We start from the raw sequence: 26,211 nt of genomic DNA, 5'->3' as shown, positions 1-26,211 counted from the left end.
GGTTTTGTGTTTGCAAATTTGAAAGATTCTTCCAATACTGACATAAAACTTAGTAATATTCATGAACATTTCCAAATTTTGGATCTTTTTATCAACTATCAAATACTTTATAACAACTATTTTAACACAAAGTTTCAAAGGGGCTAGACTGAAGACACGTAGACTGTAACGTCCCATTTCCAAATTGAAAAAAGTGAGTGGAGAATGCCTGGTGGATGGGCTGTAAATTTCATAATGTTGTGTCCAGAAACATTCACTGCACATCAATGACTTAAGTGTGACGTCACATTCCAGAAAAGATGCAGTTCCTATTCGGAAGTAGCATCCAATTTGAAAAATGCGTCGTCAAAAATTGTTGCTTCTAAGGGACCTTTGCCATCACGCTGACATGACACATGAAGGCAAACTTTAAGAAACAAGTACACTTTTTACACCGGAGCTCTACAGAATAACTTCACATGCAGTGCTCGACTACTATTATTCTTCTTGGCATTCTCTTTCTTTAAGTTTCACGCCATGATCAACTTTACATGTTAGTGTAAAAACTCTCTTCAGTGAAAGTAAAGAGACAATTTTAATGAATTTTCAAAGCAGAGTGTTAAAATAATTAACAAAAATGAGCTTTTGAAATCTCTAACATGAAACAGTCATCACTTAAACTAGATGACTTAAGTAATGACTCTTGTACCAACACTTAGAACACACTTAAAGATTGCTCAATAATGACGTGTTGACACAAGTCCTCACGTAATGGTGGCATTATTACTCACTTTCCTACACGCTGTCTCCTACAGAGACAAAAGCTCTTTTTTGTACGACTTGTAGAAAATAATGCCAATTCGAGAAAGCTTGTTACAGATTAATCACAATAGAAGTTTAAAGGGCTATATAATCATTCCTTATTTTGCGGAGCTGTGCACCATTTACAAGCATATCTCAGGAACAGCGCTGCTGGCGTGATTTGAAACAATAGAAAGGAACCTCAAACATCGAAGTGATTTGCTTTCTTAAATGAAACAATAGCTTCAATATTGAGCTCATTATCTGCGAATTACATGTCAAAAGTGTTTAGGTTTCAAACGTGAAAACAGGTACATGATTTCTTCTTATCCTTTTAGCTGACGATTCTTTTAACCAATTGTAACATTAACTTATTGCAGGTAGTTTAGCTTCTATTTAGTAAGTAATGGATAATTTTTGTTTTCTCGTAGTAGTGCCCGATAAACAGTAAATTCTTTAATGTAGTGTCAAAGAATAACAAGTGTTATAATATAGTGACAATAGCCGTAGTAAGCTCAAGCGTTTAGAAACATCACCACTAACATTGTTTTGATCCTTTAAACTCATGTTAAAGTAAGCCTTATATATTTCATAAATATACTATTTTGAAAAAGCTAAATCCCACATTTCGAGACCGGATGAGTTTAAGAGAGATATCCAGCAAACTGCAATTCAGAAACATGATTAGTACCGTAAATTCGTGAGTACCCAACCTCTCACTAACAATAAGGAAAATGAGTAATTCGTTTATGATTTTCTTCCCTTCTCCAATACATATACTGTTATCCCGCTATGGTTAAAATTTGGCTAGGCTGTACGTTATATTACAATCCCAATTTCTAGCACATTTACCTCGCACAAGCTTATATTCACATATGTACTTGCTTGGTAATTATAGTCAGATGCAACACCATTTGGATATGCTTGACAGTAAAAACATGAATTTCCTCGAAAACGTTTTAATAATTTAAACTGGACACTTTTTTCAGTCTGTGATTTATTTCTGTGAAATTCATAATTTGATTCACTTATTTCAAACTTTCACTTTACAAAACTGGTGAATTCTTTTGTACACTCTACTAATCCACATTCTACTTTAAACACAAAAGACAAATGATTAGGAAACATTATTTGATTAGCATACACTAAAACTATTGAAAACTATACACGTTTTAACAAGTACGTGTTCATCTTTATCACGTCACAGGAATGTTCACCGGGATACACAATGCCATTGGATCAATGGCAAATACAGGTGAGAAATTCAGTCTTAAAATCTAATTTGCTGTAGATATTGGTACAAGTGCAAGAACGTTTGTTATTATTGTCCTTCTGAGAAAGTTTATCTACTTCCAGAAAAATTCTTACTGATTTAGTAATAATAATAACCCGTGGAGTAACAGCCCTTGAGGGCCACGGTGATTTAGTGATAATGCTTTATTTATTGTAGGAATTGTATAAATATTAGGCTAAATTTATTTACTATCGACAGAAAATAATAGTATTCCCATAAAACCTAACCTCTTATTAAAGGCGACAGGCGTACAAACTGTAGGAAAGTTAAATAATTAAATAGACAAGTATATTACGTGTTTTGATTTGGATCTTTTTTCCAGCTATGGGAAACATTCAACAAATGGCACAGCAAGGAGGTGGTTCAACAGGAATCATCACATCTACTTCCACAAGTATATAATTTGTGTAATTAATATTATTAATCGTTCTTAGTGATCAAGTGCTGTGACACAAATGACAATCAACATGCCGTCCACTGAGAATGTAAATGTTCTATGTCCAATTTTCAGAAGAGCCCTTTACAATTTGACACGATATATTTATCGGAGCTTTGTTACCATTGTGCTGAAAATTTGTGCCACTGTAAAGGATGATATATTGAAGCCTCGCTAAAAAGAAGTAGTTGTTTGGTTAGGTATTTATGCTGTAATTTTTATTGAAATTTCAGATAGAATAATTGCATGCAACACCAGTTATGATTTGAGAGTGTTAGTGTTCTATCTACCAGATATAACACTGCATTCTAGAAACGAGATGGAACAATTTCAATATAAATCTGTCATTTTGTAAGAAAGTAAATAATTCATATTTTGGGAAATTAATCAACTACTTTAATTCCAATCCAATACTATTCCAAATTTTTGTCTGTTAACAACAAAAGTAAGAACCGAAGACAACTACTTTGTTAAGCAGCTCCCAGAAGTGACTGAGGTTAGAATGCAAGTGGTTTTTATCGTACTCGGATGGCGCTTGTGGATGGTTGAGGAAATTGTCGTAAGGTTTCATTGGCTCTTGGAGAGTGCACTCTTGTGGCTGTTTTCAAATTCTGCACATCGACTAAAAAGACTCTCAATATATCAATATGGGTTGTATGTAGCCTTCAGACGATTGCAGAGATGAAAGAATTAGCTACATCTTAAATAGACAACATCCAATATATTTCGGTTTGTTTACAATTTGGAGATAAAACAATTGCATTCTCAATGGACGATGTCATGAATTTTAACATCAGAACGGCATTTGACATTATGACCTATTGCAAGCCAATAAAAATAAATTCCATGAATTTTGCTATCTCACCAAAAATACAATGCACATAAATAGCTTTAGTATCACCGCAAATTCCATGGCCTTTGATTACTGCTGTATTATATACCAATATCGAATAAATCAGAGCAAGACATAAAATATAAGTGCAAGTACGATGTTCAACTTGAAATTTTTTGTGTTTTGAGGAACATAGACGTAGGTCTTCAAACTATAAATCAGCTAACGAAATGTCTGTCCGGTACTAGACGAAGAATTTTTCTGTTAATTTGTTTTCAATATCCTTTCTACTTTCGATATATTTTTTATCAGCATTGATTTCCCTTTCTTAATAAAGCATAAATGTAGCTTTTTTTAAGTAGCAGATACTTGTTTCCAACTCTTATTTCAATTAATTATTCTGCAATTGTAATCACAAAAGTTTGAATGTCTGGTACTGAAAGACTTCTACATGCATTATGTTGAAACATTATAATTTGATATTACTTATCGCAAAATTGAGGACTACATTTTAGTTGTATTAGCATGTAATCATAATGGATAACAGATAAAATTTAACCATGAAAAATGTCAACTTAAAATTGTATGATACTATTTTTCTAGTAGTAATTGATCCTTCAAATGTTTTCTTATTGCTATTTTCTTTTGAACAGATACTAATGGTAAAGGACAGACGGAAATAATTCAATTTAATAAACCCGCTGGTCTAACTGGAACACACACGATAACATCCACAGGTACTTAGAGAAGAAAATGCGAAACATATACTATCTCATCATACCCTTAGGTATGTGGGATCCAAGTAGGTTGATGTAGCTCACTGATCACTCATCTTCGTTTATTGAGCAACTCGATATTCATGGTAAGCTTGATGGTAAGGTGCGAGAGGTGGCAACACACAACGCCTGAATTTTAAACCCCTACAGACTGGATCAACAGGGCTATTATGGAAAGGTATACGTGTCTCCGCACAGGAGCTGAAGATCTGCGACAGGAGGTTATGCTCGAGACTGTACAAAGAGTCTGACTTGAGACTCGATTCAACACAGTTTCGCCCAAATCGTTTTCCTGCCTTTCTGTGATGCTCGTACTTCACTGCTCGATTGACTGCCCCTGACCCCCCGTGCTCCCAGACATTTATTCCAATCGAATTTACCCAATACCGACTCAGTTAGTTGTAGTCTCTTCCTTGATTGCGATTGTTTACACCTGTTTCCAAAGATGGCGATCAAGGAAGCTCGGCAATGTCTGACAAGACATTCCTCAGATGTTTCTAGTTGTTTCCTGTCTGGAAAGGTGATGGCTAAATGTCTGGGATTTGTAGTTCGTTGTATTTTACATTTTAAGGATTCTACACATCGTTACGCTATTACATTGGCTAATATATTGCAATGTTGTAATTTTGGTTACTGAACATTCAATCATAAGCCAAAAAAATCTTATTTTATTTACGGAAGGAAGTAACAATGCGAACAGGGTATAAACTCTAAGGTCAAGGTAATATTCACCTTAAGTGCCTGAGGTAAATTATTCAAAAACGCAATTATAATTTCAAAATTAGTTTTTACAATTGCAATTAATTTACTCAAAATCTTTATGTGCATGAAAAATGATGTCAAGGAATATTCAATAAAAACAATATAGTTTACAATGTCGAAGTAAAGACTGAGAAATACTTACGTTTAAAAGATCTGCAGTGGTCCAGTCGGTGGGGCGTCTGACTGTCATGCGACAGACCCAGATTCGATACCCGGGGTGGATAATTTGACCAGTAAATCTCCATGCAAGGAGCGACTCTGGAGTTTACCGCGAAATAACCCTGAGAGATAAAATTAAAGTGGCCGAAGTCTAGTGCTGATCATACCACCTCCACAAATGGCTGGAATCGTGAAAGTGTGGGGCCTTACCTCCATACCCCTCATATGCCTCCATGGCAATGAACAAGGGTAGCTTTACCTTTTGTGCATGTATAACTACGGTTCAAAAAGATTAAAAACACATACAACAGTGTCTGCTTACACATCAATTATTTGAAGGAGTATGACACCGACTTGAGTCTGATTCTGGTCATATAACAGTTCTAGTCTGAAAACTTAATACTTGAAGAATTCAAACAGTTTGCTGTCTCTGCTAAAGGTCACCCCTGTACAAAATAAGCAAAATATTTCCCAGCTGTTCAGTTTTGTTTTCACCCATAAGCAATCTTTATTCAACAATATCCGATGCTTTCTAGTATGAAAAAAATAATAATAAACAATGACAAATTTTCATCACCGTAAGCTTGTTGACATAAAAATCCAGACCACAATAAATGGTCAGTACACACTGTCCCGGGAATGTGTGGAGCAAGGGAACGAAAGCAAGTCTTTACGCAAGCGACTCTAGAGGGTTCCACCAATGAACGCGTGAGAGGGGAAGTGAGTGCATGGAGGAGGAAACGTGGCTGCAGCTAAACAGTTGGCAGCAGCGCGCACTGCTTTTCTCCGCTCACTCGCTTTCTCCCCTGCTCTTCCGTTATGTGCGGCCTTGCTCCACAGACAGTGTGTAGACAACCGTATAAATTTATTGTATACTATAATGCAAACAAAATTGTTTCTTCTAAATAAAATGTTTTCTTTCAGGTGCCAACGGCAAGGGAATAATCCAAGTAATGAACATTGGTCCAGATGGTAATTTTTCCAAAAAAATAAATGAAATACTATTTGCGTATTAAGTACAGTGTAACTTCAAGCATAAATATTTTTTAATGTTCGTTTTATCCAACATAATAATAATCAATATAGCCATTGCACAAAATTTGAAATCATAATCGCCTAAGCTTACTTTTAATATTGTTACCAAATGAGTTATTTTGGTGTCTATATCATTTGACATTCTTCTGAGAACAAATTTTCTTTCTTTCAGTATCTTTCTCTCAGCCTAACTTGTAAAAATATCTCGATATTATTTTTACAAATACTCGCTCATAACCCACATATCAATCAACTTAATTCTTACCGTTTCTTTTATTTTTCAAAAGACAAAAGCATGAACGGAACATTAGCAGATGGGTGATACTTAATATGTCGCAATATATTTGTTAATGAAGTAATATATTGTTTACTTTTCATTGCTGGAAAGGAAAGATGCAAAAGAAGATTTTCGACATGAATCCTTCAGGTAACTTTATAATTACAATTAATTTGTTTGTTTTTAAATAAAATGTACTTATCAGTGTTTGTAAGTAACAGGTACTGACCGCTGTGCCCATTCCACAACGTTCGTTTATCAATTAATTACTTCTAGACTTTATGGTCTCTCTGAATTATACAAAGCTAGTCCTATATATTTTTATCTCCTATTCTGTATCCTTCTGAAACCAGGTGTTTCCTTTTTTTAATTAAAATAGCAGTTCCCATCTCTCTTGCAACGATATGGAATGATTAACCTTAATATTACCCCAAAGATAACTAATTTTATTCGATAATAGATATAATGAGATGTTTTGTAATTAATAAACCAATTAAATTATATCGCAAATAGGTTCTGAAGAGCGTCAAGCAACTGCAGGTAGTGGAAGTACAACAGGAACAGCTACAGCAGGAACTGCTCCCGCATATAGACAGTATTATAATGCTGGTACGTATATAATAATAGCAAAAAACCTATGCAGCTTTTTACTTATTTCCTTTTTAAATAAAAAAAAGATTTGTTGAGAATATTGTTTGAAGTTGCCACCAGAGAGAGCTTTTTTACATTATTTTCTTCACTTTTATGAGTATCTGTAAGAATATTCACTCGTTGACAAAGATACGTTTAATTAAATGACCCTAATGAAAGTAACTTAATGGTGTGAAAGCAGGCGGTTTCAAAGAACACATGAATAACGATTTTTCTCTATATTTTGCAGCTTTTTTTGTCCAGGTTTTGGTGACTGCTCAAAGTAAATTTAACATTAAATTTCTCATACGTTCTCTTTTAGATTGTCAATTTCCAAAGTAAAATTATATAGTTTTGATGCACTACTCCATGTATAGCTCAACAAGATATCAGACCGCACGACTCACATTGAGTAATGCAGTCTTCTTCTGGAGCTGCTTCTACCAGTCTACTCGAAAACACTCCGAAATACCTCTTTTAATACATTGCCATACTTGTCACATGAACGTCTTGCACAAATCCTTGACTTACTGTCATTTCCAGCGTGGTGGTTTTGCAGCCATGTCTTCACATATTCATTACGCTGAATCTGGTCAACCAGTGGACCTTCTTAACATTATGTCCTCATTTAGTGAAATTGTAGAAGGTATTTTAGCAGAAGGTGTACTCTAATATCCTCAACTACAGCCCTGGTGCATAGTGCTTTGGAGATATTCTTTAATCGTGGTCCTCATTCGAACTTAAAGCAAAATATGAATTAACTTTTTTTTCTACAGTGGCGAAATATTGAACCAGCATTATATTTTTTTCAGGCTGATGAGCAATGAACACAACCTGTGTATCTACACCAGGTAACTAACTGAATCTTATTTATAATTTCATCATCATTTTTTTTATAAGCGTTCCGACTTCTTTGTTAAAATCGTAAAGTTCAAAATAGTATCTTACATTGAAGCAGACTCTAAATATTGTACGTATAAGTGAGGCAAGATTGAATTAATTGATATATTAGGGTCTATATCTAACTTGAGGAATTTGGTGGAGGGAAGTATATGTGCCTTGCCATCCAAAATCTGGCTTATAACTTCCACAAATGATTTTACTGACCACTTTTGCTTCTGGCGGATGGTCTTGAATTCTATTTACATCTGCCAATCGTCTTCGAGAAGTGTATGATGGAAGGGGGGGAGGCAGTCTAAGTTGGAATACAACATTCGTGGAAGAAACTCTACTCTAGAGCTCTAAAGCTACGTTTCCAGGCATGTGCTTTTTGTTGTGTACAATAACCCAACGTCCTTCCACCGCTATTTCTCCCGCTCTCATGAGCGTTAATTCTTAGGAGGTCCCGTTAGCAAGCTCCACATTTACAAGCTTATGAGGGAGGATAAGATTTATTCCGTTCGTTTGATCTTATATAGTACAGAATGTACAATGATATTGAACAGGTCATTCTTATGCGAGTAACTAAGTATCTAAATTATAAGGTTATGCTAGATGAAAAAGAGTAAAGCAACACAACGGTTAATACAATTCACATTCAAAAAAATTGTCATACTGCTACAGCATACATTGCTATATAAAGATGAAAACAGCACAGATTATAGTTATAAAAGGACAGTTACTGTTGGTACATGTGAAAAACAGGACCATATTTTTACTAATACATGCTAAGGGACCTTCATATATATATATAGTAATAAAATATCTCCTTTCTTTAAATAAAATCCATAATTCAAATGTCCATCAAAATTTAAACATTAGGGACTCTCTTACATCATAAAATAGGTTTGACATCAATATTTTGCTTATTGCTTTTTAAACTTTCTTCATATTGTAGCTTCTTATTTCTTGTGGTACTTTATTATACATCTTTAAACCTTGGTATCCTATGAAATTTTGTGTTTTTGTTGTGCGAACTGAATTTAAATGTATTTTATTTTGGCCTCTAGTATTATGGCCATGTATATTTTGATTTTTTGAAAATATGTTAAAGTTTTAATGAATGAAACACAAGTTTCCAGTATATACATGGAAGGTAATGCTAATATTTGAAATTCTTTAAAAATGTATTTTGTTCTGGCATAGAATGAATCATTTTTCATGATTTTTAAAATTCCTTTTTGCCAAATAATAAATTTTGCAATTTAGATGAACTTCCCCGAAAACAGAGACGATATGTCAGTACTGGATGCATTTGTCCAAAATAAACAATTCATAAGTCTCTTAGAAATAATACGTTCCTTAAGACCCTCATCATAAAAAACATAATTTGCTTAATTTTTTTGGTTAGGTTATAAATATGTTCATTCCATGACAGGTTTTGAGCACACCTGAAAATGAAAGACTCATGCAGTCATGACTTTTTCCTGGTTAAAGATAGATTGAAATAGCCTTCATCTTCACCATTGCATTTCACGTGAAATTGTAGCCTGATTTGATATATCACATCACACCCTTCCCATTTAAAAGAATGAGTTGAATTATATATGGTGGTCACCAATATGGCGGACGTCCGCTTGAAAAACACCAATATGGTTCTCCTAGGCCTAACCTGTTTCTATCATGGCCATTTGTACCCAGTCTAACTCCTTTACATTTTATAGTGGGTGTTCAGGGACTTTTGAATCACTCTGTATAGTAGGCTATTGCAGGGAGAAGAATCTATATTTGTATCTCTCAAAAAATTGTTTACACAAAATGAAAAATAAACATTTCAAATACTACAAAATAGGGAAATCGTAAGTAATCATCTGGCATAACTTGGTCTAAATGTTAGAGGTGAAATTCTACAGAAGGGTGTCTCACGATGTTCCTAACCCACGTCCTCCAAATCCGCACCTGTAAATATTAAAGTTATTTAAAGCATATTTTAGAGAACAATGCTAAACATACTCTTCAAGGTTATATACTTACAAATTTATATTTTTGTGATCTCATTCAAAAAAATTTCTTGTTTTTTTTTAATTTGCAGGAGCTTAAGAGATGAGGCACGATGTTCATAAAGAAGTTGTCTATAAACTTTAAATGTTTAAAATAAATGTACACTTTTTATATTTTGTAGACTTTGTCAGCTTTTTATTTCCTACCCTTAACCAGGTTTTCATGCTAAATAAATTAACGATGTTATGTTGATAATACATTTATTGTGATATTTTCAGCGGATGCCTCAATGTGATAAATGTGATTATTTACAAACCTTTGTTTAAAACAAGTTATGAATCAACATTTTTGTCAATTATAAGCACAAAAAGCTACATGTGCTTAGTAAATACTTAAGCAGTTACAACCTGGGCAGTTAGAAGACAACGGTGCTGGTTAATAATTGCTAACTACGTTGTATTTCATGTACCGTTGCCATAGTTTACATATGTATATCTATAAAGATCGAGGAATGCGGAATTCTATTAGCCTATATTATTCTGCATTCACAAACAAATACCACATCTTTTAAGCTTGTTACAAACTAACAAACAGATGAAATTTAATTATACTTCTACATCTCACACATGGCATCCGATCACTGACATGATTACTTCATCATAATACAATGACCGATATGCGTGAATACTTGATAAACTACAATGTAGCTACATTTAATTTCTCTATGGAAATGGTAGCATGATCTATGACTAAATGTTTCAAATTTCGACTTACAGTGACGAAACTCTTGTTCAAATATATCTCTGTATTAATATTAAGATTATTATAATTGAATTGAACTTATCACTTTATTATAAACTACATTTTGTCTAAGGCTATTAGCATACATGAGTGTCGCAATAATAACATTTTCTCCAACACAAAGAGTAGGCAGAAATATACAGTTGTAAATTTCAGCCAAATTTAATTTGTTTCTTATTAAAACATTAAAATGCTGATGAAGGCAAACTTTTATAGTATAAAAATATACATATAATCGTAACGTTTCCACCCTCTAACGGGGTCTTCTTCTTCTTTAGAGGGTGGAAACGTTACAATTTTATGTATATTTTTATACTATAAAAGTTTGCCTTGATCAGCATTTTAATGTTTTATTAACATGGAAACAAGGCTTAACAGTGTTCCCATTGTTTCTTATTGTAAAATATATGATGGGCTAGGGAACAGAGATAGCTACAGTATATTTCATACACTACGTTTTACACAAATGCCATATTTACCAAGTGAACTCTCATGTAAAGGTATGTTAGGTAAGAGCCATAAAAATCAGTAACGTAGAACGGACATACAATACACTCCAATGATTAAGAGCAACGTACCAATAAAGTTGGTTCTATTTTGTTTTCTACTGAAAAAAACGTCAGCATTTAATACACCTGCAAACAAAACACTCTATACCAACAACTAGACTTGCATCCAGCAAGGAAACAATTAACTATAGCGAGCCGTCGGTCAACAGGCATTGTTTAATCTATGGCCTAGTAACGTGGAGCCTGCACCAGGTACAAAACAACATGATGCCTACACAATCTGCTTTGAGATGTTAATAAAAAAGAGTGGTCATTATGTTTACATGACAAAAAGAACAAAAGCTTCAGCGTGCTTCTAAAACGAGCGGAACACGTCTCATATTGATTACGGTACGGGCAATTGACCAAACGAATTAGTAGCCACAGGAACACTTCTTCATTTAACAACCGTGCAAGGGGACGAAAGTCGTGTCGAAATCAATTCACGATCCAAGAAAATATTACAAGGAAGAAAGGGTCATAAATTTATCTAAAATATCCACTTCAGATTGACGAGTGGGATTCTTATTTACGACAATTAAAGGATGGAGACTGTGAACTGACTGCATTTAATATCTAACTCGTGGGCTATTACCTGTGCTTCAATAGAGACATGAGAGAACAAACGTCCATTTTGTTCGTTGTGAGTGCAGCGCTGGTTCGACGCCAATGACAGATGCATCGTCTCGTGTTTATGTAAGTTGATTATAGTTCAGATATAATCATAGTTTTGCACATTAAGAGTGTGAATCAGCAATTTGTACATGTCCAGCTTACATGTCCACCAGCATGCTAAGGAATCTTACATTGTGCTATCTGCAACGGAACATTTGCAATCTTGTAAGTGCTTGTAGTTAACAATGGTAATTTGAGACAAAAACACCAATAATTTCAGCAGTAACAACATGCTTTTCATGATCTTATATAAGCATAATGGCCCACGACCATAGTTCAACTCATATTTTACAAGCTCTTCAAAGCTCAATGCAAAAATGGTGATTCTGAGCATTAAAACTGGTACGTTTCATCACTGACAACCTAATTATATAAAGATGATGAGCAAATTAGTAAATGTATAATGTCAAAATTGGATACTTGGGTACATCTGCTTTCTGGATACGAATATGAATGCTTTCTTGTCCTAATGAGATCGTTTACGGGTTGTTGGGTTATCTTCTTGTCATCAATGCTATGACTGTCACAAGTAAACCTTTGTCAAAAGGATCGGCCCCTGGTGTTTTGTGAAATGCGTTTACGGTGCTACACAGGTGATGCCTTTACAACAAACAGAAAAGGATGCGTCTTTCAGTCCTTGTATACGTTCGTAAGTATACCTTAAGCTGGTATATTGCCGCAAACGAAACTTGGTCGTGTTGGTTATCAACCCCTTATATGTAGATCGAAATTTTATTTTACAATTGCACAAAAAAAAAAGTGGGATCCGAACTTATGTGCCATGTAGCTCCAACGGGATCAAACACGGGACCACATGTTTACAATCCGACAACATTAACCACTACACTACCGGAGAAAGTATTTTCAATTGTAAACATATTCATATGATATTGAATATATATTTTTTCTTGCATGACACCAGTTCAAACAAGATATTCAGTAGTTTGCTTGGATTTTTAAATAGTCTACAATTTAACACCGTTCTTGTACTTAAACTGATTTTTTTTTTTTGTATAAAAAAAGGGTGGATAGTACTTCGCTGTGTTGTACGAAGGAGTGAGATACACAATAAGATATTTCATATATTTAGAACTTTCCACTCTAAAGAATTGTAATAGAGGGTTGGTTATTTTAAGGGTAGTTTGCAGTTGCCACTGTGTTTCTTCCCGAGTTCTTTACTGCTTCCATTCGAAACTGTTTTCTCAAAATTTCGGAGGGGGCTGTAGCCCCAACAGGCCCCTCGGCGTACGCCAGTGAATGTATCAAGGGAGTACAAATTTTGAGCACAATAAACTACTTCTTAGAACCAAACACCAGACAAAAAAAGCCTCTACACAAAAGATGATGTCACTGATACCTGAAGATCCATAGTGATACATGTCCGCTATATTGAAGGAAAAAAAGACAGATAAGTGATGTAAGACTTACTAAAGCGCACTGTAATGTTCAATTTTTGACAACCCAACAATGGATAGTGGCTATTTCGTTTTCGAGAAGCATTCGTAAATGAGAACCTGATGCAAGTCATGCTGAAATAACGGTCGAATTGTCTACACAGGACAAACAATGATTAAGGAATATGGGAAATGCATGCCCCATTATACTGACGAATCAGAACGCGTGCATGAAGCGAGACACGAACTTCTGTGCAAGTGAACACACTCTCCCGTAACACACGTAATTGAAAACCGTTGTCCAAGACAGAAGGTGTAATCGTCATGAAATTTACTGATAATGAAGAAGCGCAAATGATACGCGTACGCCTTCTTTATATGGCATTGTGCATTATCTGGTATGAATGGATGAAACACGGTTCTCTTGGGATGTGTAAGCAAGAAAGGAATGGAAGTAGGATATTCTTACATACAGGTAAGAGTTGGTTTGATGCAAATATTCTCCCAAGCCAGTCGAATGTAGTGATTTTATGGAAATCACGGAACTATGACCTGATCACTGTGATTCGAAATCACAATCACAACTATGATTCAATGGTCATGAAATTGTGACTACCATCACCAGGAAATCACTGAATTGGAACATAATCACCGTGATTCCAGATCGCAACTCTCATTCGAAATCACAATCACAACTATGATTCAATCGTCATTAAATTGTGATTAATATCAACGGGAAATCACTGAATTGTGACCTAATAACTGTGATTCCAGATCGCAACTGATTCGAAGTCACAATCACACATTTAATTCAATAGTCATCAAATTGTGATTATTGAAATTTGGGGAGGTTGACAATGTTTTGTTTTATTGTATTATTATATATTATTATAAATGTGTAATATCTGTTCCTCTTGGCGAATGTGGGGAGAGATGCTGGGAGGGTTTTTCACACCTAAGTCCGCGCCTCAATTATTATTATTTATCTGATTTACTCGTTTAACGAATTGAAAACTAAAATTTATCAATGGAATCCGCTATAATGATTGACTAAATTCATAACTTCAACACAAAAGGTTTCTCACTAGGCTATCCCAGGAGCCGCAAGTCCAGGGGGACCGCACAAAAATGAGACGCTGAAGGGGCAAAAGTGATGCTTAAGAAATGCCATTGAAAATTATTCAACTCAAGTTGCACTTAGTGATCTACAAAAAACAATTTGAAGCCAATTTTGCACATTTTTTATTTAGTATGGTCATGATTCTAATTTTACCCTTCAAAGCACAATGGTAAGAAGGGAAATTTTAAACCTAAACACACAGTCAAATACTAATTAAAAAATTATAAAATTGGTGGTAAAATATGAACGAATATCCTGTCCGAAAGTTGTTCTATTCCACAAGAGTGCGAAATCTATCTATACGAGTATCTATATATATAAAAATGGATGTATGTGTGTGTGTGTGGGTGTGTGTGTTTGCTCTGGCATAACTCTCGAACGCCTGGAGCAATTTCAACCAAACTTGGTGCACGTATCACTTGCAATCTCGAAATAAATACTATGGGGTAAGACACCCCGAGGGGTGGGCTGGGAAGGGGTTGACATGTAAAAATAATCGATAACGACAGATATTAAATTCCGCACAAACAGACATCCGTGACTATGCAATCCCGCACAACGATAGTGTTTCTCGAGTTGTCTAACATTCAGGCTGATATGACACTGTGTTGCGAAAACGCCCGATATTAGTGTGGAATCCATAGTTTTCGGAGTCGCTCCCAATGCCGTTCAACTCCAAGTTTATCACCTATCGGTATGGGGGTGAGAGGGGGTTAAAAATAATATGCCACAAATGACCTAGATTAGTGTCGAATCCATAGTTTTCGGAGTTGTTAAGCTAATTGGTGACATTCCACATCACATTTAAAATTAGTTACATTTTACACTATAGTTAGAATTCATTACTTTCCTGTCTAATAGAAGTTCGGGATAAATAAATTCCCGGGCAACGCCAGGTAATCAGGTAGTATAAAATATACCTTGCATCATACCGTCTCTCAGAGGATTCCACTGAATAATTCCAATAAAGCAGTAATAAATATAATAACTATTGATTAACATGTAAAATATGTATTTTATATCTTTATTAGAAGAAATAATTTAATAAATAATTTTATCTGTAATTGCTATAATGTTAAAGAACTTCCGGTTAAATTTTTTGTCACTTAGGTCACTAAAATTGACTTGTTCCTCGAAGTGTAAAACTGGCTGCAATAAAGAAAACAGTGGTTGTGAAGTAGAATTTATAACATAGAGTAATTGTAAAGAATGCAATGAAATGGTGAGATACGTGAAACAAAGCAACAAAATACGAATTTCAAAACAATATAGTTTCATACAATTTGTGGGACATTGCCTGTAGCAATCTGACTTCACTTAAAAGTTGTGTTCTATTTCATTTACTTAAAATATTGCGACACACTGTAATCATATCCACTTATATTCTTTGGATTCTTAACTATGACATAAACAAATCCTAATAACGTGCAACATTTATCAAGCAGCATTGCTTGGCATCTAGTGTGGCTTTTAGTACATTTTCTAGTAAGTTTATCTTTTTCATAACAGATGGTGTTTGAATCTTAACATTATTCTCACTAATATATTATATTATTACTTAAACCCTCTGTAAACATACACAGAAGATCGTTTTGGAATATATATGCTGGCATAAATATTTCCAATCTTTTTATAAAAAACGTGAAGCTTAATTACCTGAATAATTTTTGTTAACCTTCGAAAGGATGTACTAATATAATTCGTTCAGTTGTTAGAGGTTTGTGGAAACGAAATTGCCTTCTTTCATTCCACATAAGAGTTGTACGCGAAAAAGTAGCCATTTTAGCCCCACGTACAATTACATAAATGAAATTATAACCTCTGTAAATATCTACCATTTGCAATTTGAGAGGTATAGACTGGTTCACCAAATACCAACGCAGAGTAAAAAAAAAAATCGTTTTAACTTTGTCATTTGATTCCCTTGCTGCCATGTTTTAAAAAATTGCCACCGACCGAAAAAATATTGAAAATTACCTCATAGTAAGAGCTTGAAATTTAATTTAGATCTGCAAACGTCTTTCCCAATTGATAAAGATAGATAATATCATTCCGAGTAACTGTCACGTGCGAATTATGCCGAATGGAAGTGGAAATGCTTACTGGGATTCTATACTTGAGGACTTTTTTTTGGCATGTGCCAACATTTCTAGAAAATGAAATAGCAATTAAATATTTTGGTACCACAAAGAACACCCATGTCCACGCCGGGATTCGAGCCCGGGACCTCTGGCGAATTTATGGTATTCATTGTAAATGGCATATGGTTGACTTGAGAACTCTATTTAGAAATATCTCTTGAGATGGAAGGAGGCAGATGAGTGTTCCTTAATAACTTTAATATAATCACCATTCATTCTCATTGTCACGATAACCAAAAGTGTCAGGAAACTGACTCTAAATAACAAAAATGCAAATTCAAGCGACCCGGGTTCGATACCCGGTGGAGACACATGGGGGGGGGGGGGGGTGCGTCATAGGCCTTGGTGGGATGGGCACCCCTGATTCAAACAATCAAACAACAAATACGCGTGTAAGTGACACTGGTGGGGTCGAGTACCCAAAGGTCAGCCTTAATTATACGTAGAATGTTGCAGGCCAACGAAAGTGTGGTACCTGGAACTAGAGTCGGGATATCTTCTGTGTGGTTTGTGTGGTGTCATCCGTGCTTATTTGTGCTCATGTCATATGACAGGGTGTCTACCAAAATATCAAATCCAAAATTCTTGACTTTTTCTTGGCCTTTCTTTCCTTTTTCTAAACATTTATTTAATCAACCCCTACCACGAGGCCAGTTAAGATGAAAACTGAAACTGTACTTTAACAAGAGATTTAGACCTGCTTTAATTATTAATGCACGTAAAAATTAATGCTTCAGACTTCATCCTGGATGGGGAACGGCCACTTTCCTTAATTAAATATTTTTACAAAACTTCACGCATACAAGAATGTAATTCTTAAGAAACAAAATGAACAAATCTTAACCACAACTCAATACAATTGTGTATTTCACAATATTGAGTTTTATCAAATCCCAGTACAGCTATACTGTAAAAAATGCAGAAAATTCTTGACCACAAGCATAATTTCTCGACTTTTTCTTGACCTACTTGTTCATTTCTTGACCTTTTCTTGGCCTTTTTGACTTTCTTGACTGGTAGATACCCTGTATTATTACAATTCATTCCCGTTGTTGTGATTAGCGAAGAGTGGCATAAAAGCGACGTACAATAAACCAAAGTAAAACGAAACTGATGATTTGAGCAGTGTTCTTTTTGTTCCGAAAGGGGGCACCGTTTCGAAAAACAAATTACCATACTTACCCCCCACCCTCACGAAAAAAATTCTGCGGGCACCTACGTCCATTTTGTCAACCACGTTTCTGATCTGAAGGAGACAAATAGTTCCACAACCTTCTCGTTCTGCGCTTTTTGCATAAAAAAAATCAATAAAATTTCTATTGCAATCGCTCCTCACGACGTCATCGTCCGCTTCTTAATGAAATTGGAAACAGTTTTTTTTTATGTCTGCTTTAACGGGGGGGGCAGCCATTTTCCTAATTGAATAAACGGTTTGAAAGCACATGACAAATTAACGAATGTGAAGCCAATCACATCACGAGGCGTGTGAGTTACGCCAATCACGAGGCGACAATTGAAACGGCCACGAGTAAATCAGAACAAGACAAGCAAATTGCGAAATAAAAGAAAAAGGTAGTCACTCGAATCGTTTTTGTCATCAAAAACACTCGTGCATTTCAAATTTTCGTCTTTCCATCGGAGCAGGAATGGTAATTTCAAATCCATATTGTAAGGTAAGAACTGAACATTGTTTTTTTTTTTATCTGAGTCATTACTCATGTTATTTCCAAGTCATCATTAATTTTAACACTGACATGCTTTCATTAATGCTTGTGTTGGGAAAATATTGCATCCAGTCATAAAATTTCAATTGTGCAAAGAAAAGCCTCAGATTGTGAATCTAGGTAAGATTTGATTTTCATATCACATGTTATGGATCATGCTAGATCATGTAATCAAGTTTTACTCGTTCTCGTTTCGATCAATTTTAGATTCTGGTAGTTTACTTCTTAACTCTCTATATGTGCATTACATTCTGCAAAATAAAGTTACTTTTAAATGGCCATCAGCAAGTTTTATAGAGTTCTCTACATAATGCTACATATTAGCACACATCGCCAGTTTTTTTGGAAGGGAGTTGGTTATGTCAAGGGAGAACAACTTTTTTTTCTGCTGGACACTGCCTCGTTAGTAATCACTGGCCTACGAATGATTTCTTTCGGAGGAGGCTGGAATGGTAAAGGTGGATTCCGGGAAGGTAGAGTCCAAAATATTTTGTAATTTCATTTTTAATATCATTATGTTCCAGCAATAATAAAACAAAGTTCCGCACAAATATACATGAATCGGCACTAGATTTACTAGACACTTAAATAAGTCGACACCGGAAATCGAACCCGGGGCTTTTTGGTTACAAGTCAATGATAGACACAAAGCGAGAGTCAAATGTTTCCCATGTTTGTGACAGTTTCGCTTGGTGGAAATGAATTATCCAGCTTAACCCTTCCTTTCAGTAATCACCGTGGATACAAATACATTGAAACGTAGAACCGCTTCTATTTCACAAGAATCTACTGATGCTATAACCTTATAATCAAAAGGTCCTCGGTTCGTTCCTTGGTAGAGCTACAGTGGTTCGTAATCCACTCTTAAGGTCCAGTCCCGATTAGTTTAACTGCCACAAATTGAACCTAAGCCGAACCTTCATTATTGTTTGATGTGAATATCATATATCGTATAATTATAGGCTGTTCTTAAATAAGCGAGAGTCAAATGAAAGGCTTGATTTGTTTTTGTTTTTTATCTAGTCAATTTCTGTATGTAGGGTTCCACACGTTTGCTGCATTTTAGCACAGACCTATTGGTGATCTACATATATTTTCAACTTTGAGTTAGTGCCTGTATACCTCAAGAAGGATAAGTCTTTGAGGTCCACGTTCAGTCACTTATGAGCCACTGCGAAGGCCTTTGCACCCATCTGCCTGCGAACTGAGGCCATTGTCGAACTTTCTCCTCCATTAGTAAACTTACTGGTGTGGTAAGCATGCATGGAGCTATTGAATTTTCATTTGCCGAGAAGTTTTAGGCTGACAGAGGGCAAGAAACCACTCCTCTTCACTGCTGCAACTGTGTAGAGGAGACGCCATCTTTAAAATAACAAAAATGGAGTTTTGAACGTTGATGGCCTCACAGAAGAACATGGAATCACACAATTAGCCTTACGGTACGAGATATTTGTTGAACATGGAACGACTTCGAAAATTTAAATCGAAAATTGAACGTTTACAAGATGAGTCATCATGGAAATAGAAAGCATTAAAAAGGGAAAAACTTCGAAAATGAATATTTTGAATTAGCGGCACTAAAGAACACAATCAAGACCTGAAAGATACACAGGACAATATTGCAGTGAAATTACCGGTGACAAATTTGTCACTATTTCATGGACATTGTGACGAATGATTGTCTTTTTCTGACACGTTTCAATCGTTAATTCACAACAATTCTTCATTGCAAGCAGTTCAGAAAATTCACTATTTGCGTTCTAGCACTTCAAGCGCTGAAGATTTCAACGCAAAATTACGGAACTGGAAAAGAGAAGCTGTTTGAAAAACGATACAATGTAAACAACATGTAAGGGCAATGTTTGATCTGCCGCCTGTTGAAAAGGAACCGGCTACAGCTTTGAAACGACTCTTAGGCAGCCAGGTGCAACATTTACGAGCATTGAAATCGCTTGGTCAACCGACAGACAATTGGGACGATCTTGCATTTAGTCACGAATATGTTAGGTATCATAACTCATAAGTCACAAAGAATGGGAAGAAGCAATTCCAGGTAATGAACTATCTTCAATGTGTCTGCTTTCAACAATGCTCCACGTTTGAACAATTACATAGTTAAAGCCACTGTGCGAATTAAGGTTTTTGCTTGGAGCCGTGGGGGAGGGGGATGTCCACTCAGTGGCGTATTCGTGATTTCCTTTTGGGAAGTAGGTTTTTTGAGTATGAAAGTTTGTGTTACCAATCAGTAAACTAAACTAAAGTAGTAAGGTAGGGTAGGTTTTGTTGGATTTGCCTGACCTTCACTCACCTCCTCTCAAGGTAAGCGTCTCCCCACTTCCTCTGGGAAAAACCCTTTCTCGGCCAAATCCAGCTACAGGTCTGGGAAAGTTTGGACAAGTTATGCACGATATCGGTATATTCAGATGTTACGGTATATTCACATTCCAAGAAAACCCAAACTCGTTCATAAAAAGAACTATCGAACTAGGAACTCCGAAAACGTGACAAAATTCCCGTGACCAAGTTCAAACTTTGCGTAACTACAAGTTTCTTGTGAATACATATAAAATATTAGCACTGTGCCACGAAACCTCAAGTGGCAAAAACAGGCTGCTGTTGTCTCGGCTCGGTGAGGTTGGTCAGGTGCAGAATGGTGTCCCCCCTAGAACACTATTGTGTTCCAATATTACAGTGTAACTACAGCGCAGAAGAAATAGCTTGGCAGTGACGTCATCTCCCACCTTCACCTCTCCTTCCAGAAGCGAAGGCTCATTCGCTAGAGCGGACGACAAGGTGACGTGCAAACCAATCGAAATCATTCCGAGAGGGGTGATGCAGGCGTGCAAACCCCCACACTGCTACAATAGTCTAACAAACCGCAGCTAAGAGCGAGGGATTGCAGGCTATTTTGTTTCTTTGTTAGGGAGTTTTTTTTGGCTGGTTTTGTCGTTGTTGTACAATGAGCAGTGGAGTAAAGAAAGGTAAGCCCTTGCACAGCGATGCAAGAGAAATAGTTTTCAATGTGTATAAGTATTTTGATTGCGATGAAAACAAAACCACAGCTGTTCACAGAACGCCCGTGGCGACAGGTGTCAGTGAAAGATCTGTGTGGAGAATTTTGAAAGAGAAAGACAAAAGTGTTGCGATTGCAAGCGGGAAACCTTTTTCAACGGCGGGTAAAAACCGACCTAACGCCCAGCAACGTGTCACAAATCTGGATTCTTTTAATGAAGCAGTTGAGCGCCGAACAATCCATGATTTATACACGAAAGGCATTGTTGTCACCGTACATAAACTGATGAAGGAACTGCAAGAAAATGTTAATTTTAAGGTTTCGCGTTGGTCGTTGCGTATGATCATAAGAAAATTAGGATTCAAATTTAAAGAGCACAGCGTAAACAGCAGGAAGCTACTCCTTGAACGAAACAGCATCGTTGCTTTGCGGCGATCATTTTTGCGTGAAGTTAAAGAACTGCGCAGAGAGCAACCCCGCCGGTCTTTCATTCACATGGATGAAAGTTTCGTGAACACACACCACACTGTCCTCAAAGTTTGGCTGGATTACGAAGATTGGGGGGGGGGGGGGGTAAAAGTGCCAACAGGAAAGGGTCCCAGGTTTATTATTGTGCATGCCGATGGTGAAAGTGGATTTGTGGAGGGGGCGAAGTTAGTGTTCCTTCCTTTCAAAAACAACTTCTGGTGACTATCATGGGGAGATGAACACTAACAATTTTATGTTGTAGTTCGAAGAACAGCTTCTTTCCAATCTGCCCCCAAACTTGTTATTGTGTGTGACAATCCTCAATACCACAACAAGTTACTGAAAAAAGTCCCAACATCAAACAGCAGAAGGATGAAATGAAGTCGTGGCTATCATCTCACAATATTCCGCATGCAGAAGGTTTGCTGAAAGCCGTATTATATGAAATAATTAAAATAAAGAAACATAAAATAAACATCTAGCAGTGCTAACATTAAATTGAAAATTGGTAGTTTGCACCGCGATCTTTACTGCTCATACTCTTACTCGTGCCATGGTTCCTTTCATAGTAGTTGGCAACGCTGACTTAGCAGGGAGTGGCGTCACTGCCAGGTTATTCCTTCCCGGCTTGTAGCGCTACGTAAATTTTACGTACATGAAGGAATCTATTTTTAACACAACCTCTACATCATGAAAACAAAATGACGATTCTTTGTGAACATTATTTTGTTTATTTTCCTTATATTGGAATTTTACTCTTCATTTTAAAATGTATAAACATGGTTTTATTTAACCCTAAATTTTTCAAGAGAATGATTAACAAGCCCGTACGTGCATTAAGAATGAAGGCGAAAAGTTCGAACAATGAAAAACAAACAATATTAATATTCTTAACGCTGTAAATAAAGAAACAATAATAATATTCTTAACGCTGTAAATAAAGAACGAATGTAATTGTAAAGTCTTACAAGAAAATAGTGCATGCTTCTAAACTTTTGTTTTCAAAATCTAACTATCCAAAACGAATTTACGAATGTCAAAATTACATGAAAGATTTTTCTCGTTTTACTAGAGCTACGTAAAATTGTAACACAGTGCACAACAACAAACCAAATAAAGATGATCAGCGTTTGCACCCTCCGTACCACAGTGCTGCCATATGGCTGACAGATTGCAAGGTACATAGGACAGATTGCTCGGGGCCCTGCTAGGCGAAGGGGTGAGTGTGTGCGAGGTGGGAGGTAGGGGAGGGATTTGAGCCTAAAGCATACGTAAATTTTACGTACTGTAGTGTTGTAGGGTTAACTTTCCGCAGGGAAATTTTTGGTTGAACCATTAATGGACCGAATGATTTTTCAATTGTGTTTGTTACATAGCTAAGAAATTATGCTTTCAATTCAATTTTATTAGAGGAGGATAAAATCATCCTTGGCAGGGATATAAATAATTTTCTTTTGCCGCGGATATTTTTTTTGTGGGGGGAAATCTCCTCGGCATCTCCCCCGTTAATTCGCAAACTGAAGGTGTGGCTTGTGAATTCCGTATGAAAGATCCCTATGCAAGTAGACATACAAAACGGGAACCAAAACGTGTGTTTCGTAGCTCATAAACAGTGAAACATTCCTAACATACCTTGAACATGAAGTTTTCAGACAGACTTTATTATCGCAAAGACGTAAAACCTGATTACAGTATCAGTTAAGTCGTTCTGCCATCAATGTCTTCCGAAAAGAATTCAAAGTTAATTAACCCACTAATAAATTATTTCGCTAGAGTAACCATAAATTATCCACTAAGACAAGTTTGGGATTTTACTCCCAGTAATAGTATGTTTTTCTATTTCTTCCTTCTTTCAGTGTGTACACGTATGTTAGTAAAAAAAAGACAAAAGTTCTTAAGCATTATACATGCTTTAATAACGGATCCTTAGAATATATAACGCACTATTTGTTGTTAGTTTCCTATTGATCAAAAATTAACAATTCATAAAGGTTACGTTGCATTAATCACATACTTTGGATATTTATAAATAAGTGATAAGAAACTCAATTCAAGTTTGGGAAAAATGTTTTCGTTCACTTATAAACACACGTGATAAGGCCTTGGAATGTATTGTCACGTAGTCTTACCGAATCTGCAACAATTGAAAGCAGCCATTAAAATTCTTGATCGAGTTAATTGGTTTAACAGAGGATGAAGAACCTCCATTTTCGTCTCTCTGTTGCATATATCCAGGTACAGTGTAACAAGCTCTTTCGATTGTTAAGTTTAAGCAACAATTGTTTTTAATTCAGTTATAGTTTATAAGCACCGATTAATATAGCACGGTAAAAAACTCGGAAGCAAAATTAGAGGAACACAAGAAAGCCTATTCACCTCCTAGCAGAAACTTATACCAATGGACAAACATAAACAATCTGTGTTAAATGAAGCAACATAAGTTTTTGTATAAGTGGATTGTAAAATATATTCCTTACAGTAAAGTTCAACGTTATTAACTTGCAAATTATAGACACCTAAATGGAACGAAATTTCCAATACAATCATTCTTTTATGTGTAACGGAATTATACATTTCGAAATAAACCAGAAATGTAATGAACATTATCGATTTCCAACAAAAAATGTGTGGTGCTATTTTATACGCACTCTGAAACACAAGCAAGTTTCATACATTTTAGTAAGTTAGTTAGTTTGCTTATATGGCTACAACTATATATGTGTGTGTGCTAAATATTGGTAACGTGAGTTTAAATTATTTAGGTTTCTTACTTGTCCAAAGTGAATAAACGCGAACTTAGTTGTTTTTTAAGTGCACATTACAGGTACGTGGACGCGGCGTTATTGTAATGTGGGGGCTGACTTGGTATCGTTTAACAACAGAGTGGAACACATACACAAACATACTGACAGACTTAATGTATATGTTCATATACAAGGTACATTCAATAAATAACCGGAAATATCTTTTTTTACAGAATCTATTATTCGAAATGGAATACAACACATGATAATTATTCAACGTAGTCCCCCTCAAGTTCAATGCACCTGCGCCAGCGCTGCACTCCTAACTCCACGTGCAAAGAATTATTTTGGGCACGTGCGTAACCAGTCATGCACTGCTACCTGGACTTCCTCATCATCCTCGAACCTTGAGCCACTGAGAGCGTCTTTAAGTGGGCCAAAAATGTGATAATCTGAAGGGGCCAGATCCGGGGAATACGGGGGGTGGGGTAAGCAGATGAACTTTAGGCCATTGATGGTAGCTAATGTGACTCTAGCTCCCCGCACACATCCATTCGCCTGTCTTTCATTTCTGGTGTCCAATGTTTTTGAACCCACCTCGCACACACTTTCTTGAACATCAGTACGTCATGAACAATATGGTGGGCTGACCCGACACTAACGTTCATCTTTGATGCAATCTCACTCACCGTAATACGCCTGTTTTCCCGTATCAACTCGTCAACTCTCGCAATGTTGTTCTCCATGACTGCAGAGACAGAGCGTCCTGGACGTGGCGAATCTTGAACACTTTTTACACCCTGTTTGGACTTCTCTGCCCACTCGTACACTTGTGTTCGACTCAGACAGCTTTCACCATATTGCACTGCCATCTGACGGTGAATTTCGATTGGTTTCAACCTTTCAGCTAACAGAAATCTAATGACACTTTGCAGCTCCAAGTTGGTGCAAACCTGCAAGGGTGCCGCCATCTTGTTTAACTTATTCCCAGCACCCTGTTCGCGAGGCAGGCGTGCCAGGCCCATTTGTTAATATATATAGGTCGCCACCACAAAATAACAAAGAAACACCAAACATGGTCGTATTTTAGAGCGATGAGGACGATAGTAGCACACAGAATGAAAATTGCTCAATATCAACTAAAATCTCTGTTTTCTTTCCATATTTTGCAATCTTTTTAATTTTTGTATCCTCCCAACAGTCTATGTTCCTACGTGGCACACAATTTTCTCTCTTTCCAATTGCTGACAATGCAAGGTCGCCGCTCGGCTTAAAAAACTATACTGTTTACCACCTAGTAAAAAGACCCTTTCGGAGGCCAGCGTCAATTGTTGAAAACGTCTCGCGTAACAGAAAGTCGATAAGGCGAGTGTCGAGCGACAAGCAGCTGCTCAGAAGAAGAAGCCAGCATGTTCTCAAAGTACGAGTAAGGTGAAGAAAATGTCGAGAAATCTCCTGAAAAAAAAAGCTGGATCAGCAGGTGAGAGAAATGAAAAGCAGGTGACATGAAGAAGATTGTAGCCAAGTGAGAAGTAAGTGAAAATGAGGAGGAGAATGCCGATGTACCAAAGCGGAAGAACTATGATATAATCACGGACAGAAAATAAATTGAATCCGTGTTATAAACAGTGAATATACGTAGTGTGTGTTAGAGAACTAGCTACACAGTGTTTTTAATCAAATCATGTGACGTAATATTAACATAAATGATAAAGAACTGTG

The 26,211-nt window shown here is 36.2% G+C and overlaps 2 protein-coding genes across 24 annotated transcripts in view; both read left to right on the top strand.

Moving 5' to 3' along the window:
* The window catches only part of LOC145991204 (uncharacterized), a 35,296-nt gene extending 25,255 nt beyond the window's left edge, over positions 1 to 10,041 (top strand). For 3 of the 4 annotated variants that reach the window (XM_083127105.1, XM_083127103.1, XM_083127104.1), the window contains 8 exons: positions 1,988 to 2,035; positions 2,397 to 2,468; positions 3,996 to 4,079; positions 5,964 to 6,011; positions 6,463 to 6,501; positions 6,865 to 6,960; positions 7,794 to 7,832; positions 9,953 to 10,041. In XM_083127105.1, the coding sequence (XP_082983231.1) occupies positions 1,988 to 2,035; positions 2,397 to 2,468; positions 3,996 to 4,079; positions 5,964 to 6,011; positions 6,463 to 6,501; positions 6,865 to 6,960; positions 7,794 to 7,798 (392 nt within the window). In that variant the 3' untranslated portion in view covers positions 7,799 to 7,832; positions 9,953 to 10,041. The remainder of the gene's footprint in view (positions 1 to 1,987; positions 2,036 to 2,396; positions 2,469 to 3,995; positions 4,080 to 5,963; positions 6,012 to 6,462; positions 6,502 to 6,864; positions 6,961 to 7,793; positions 7,833 to 9,952) is intronic. The other variant, XR_014442014.1, reaches the window with a different exon arrangement.
* Positions 10,042 to 11,691: 1,650 nt separating this feature from the next.
* The window catches only part of LOC145991205 (uncharacterized), a 75,526-nt gene continuing 61,006 nt past the window's right edge, over positions 11,692 to 26,211 (top strand). For 4 of the 20 annotated variants that reach the window (XM_083127111.1, XM_083127110.1, XM_083127109.1 and 1 more), the window contains exon 1: positions 12,368 to 12,534. In XM_083127111.1, coding sequence (XP_082983237.1) covers positions 12,457 to 12,534 — 78 coding nt within the window. In that variant the 5' untranslated portion in view covers positions 12,368 to 12,456. The other 16 variants (XM_083127121.1, XM_083127119.1, XM_083127113.1 and 13 more) reach the window with 10 other exon arrangements.

Source organism: Lepisma saccharinum, chromosome 8 (assembly GCF_977018435.1).
Source record: "Lepisma saccharinum chromosome 8, izLepSacc3.1, whole genome shotgun sequence".
In the NCBI taxonomy this organism is placed as follows: Eukaryota; Metazoa; Arthropoda; class Insecta; order Zygentoma; family Lepismatidae; genus Lepisma; species Lepisma saccharinum.
Note: the sequence above shows the minus strand (reverse complement) of the source record. Positions and strands in the feature narration are given on the sequence as shown.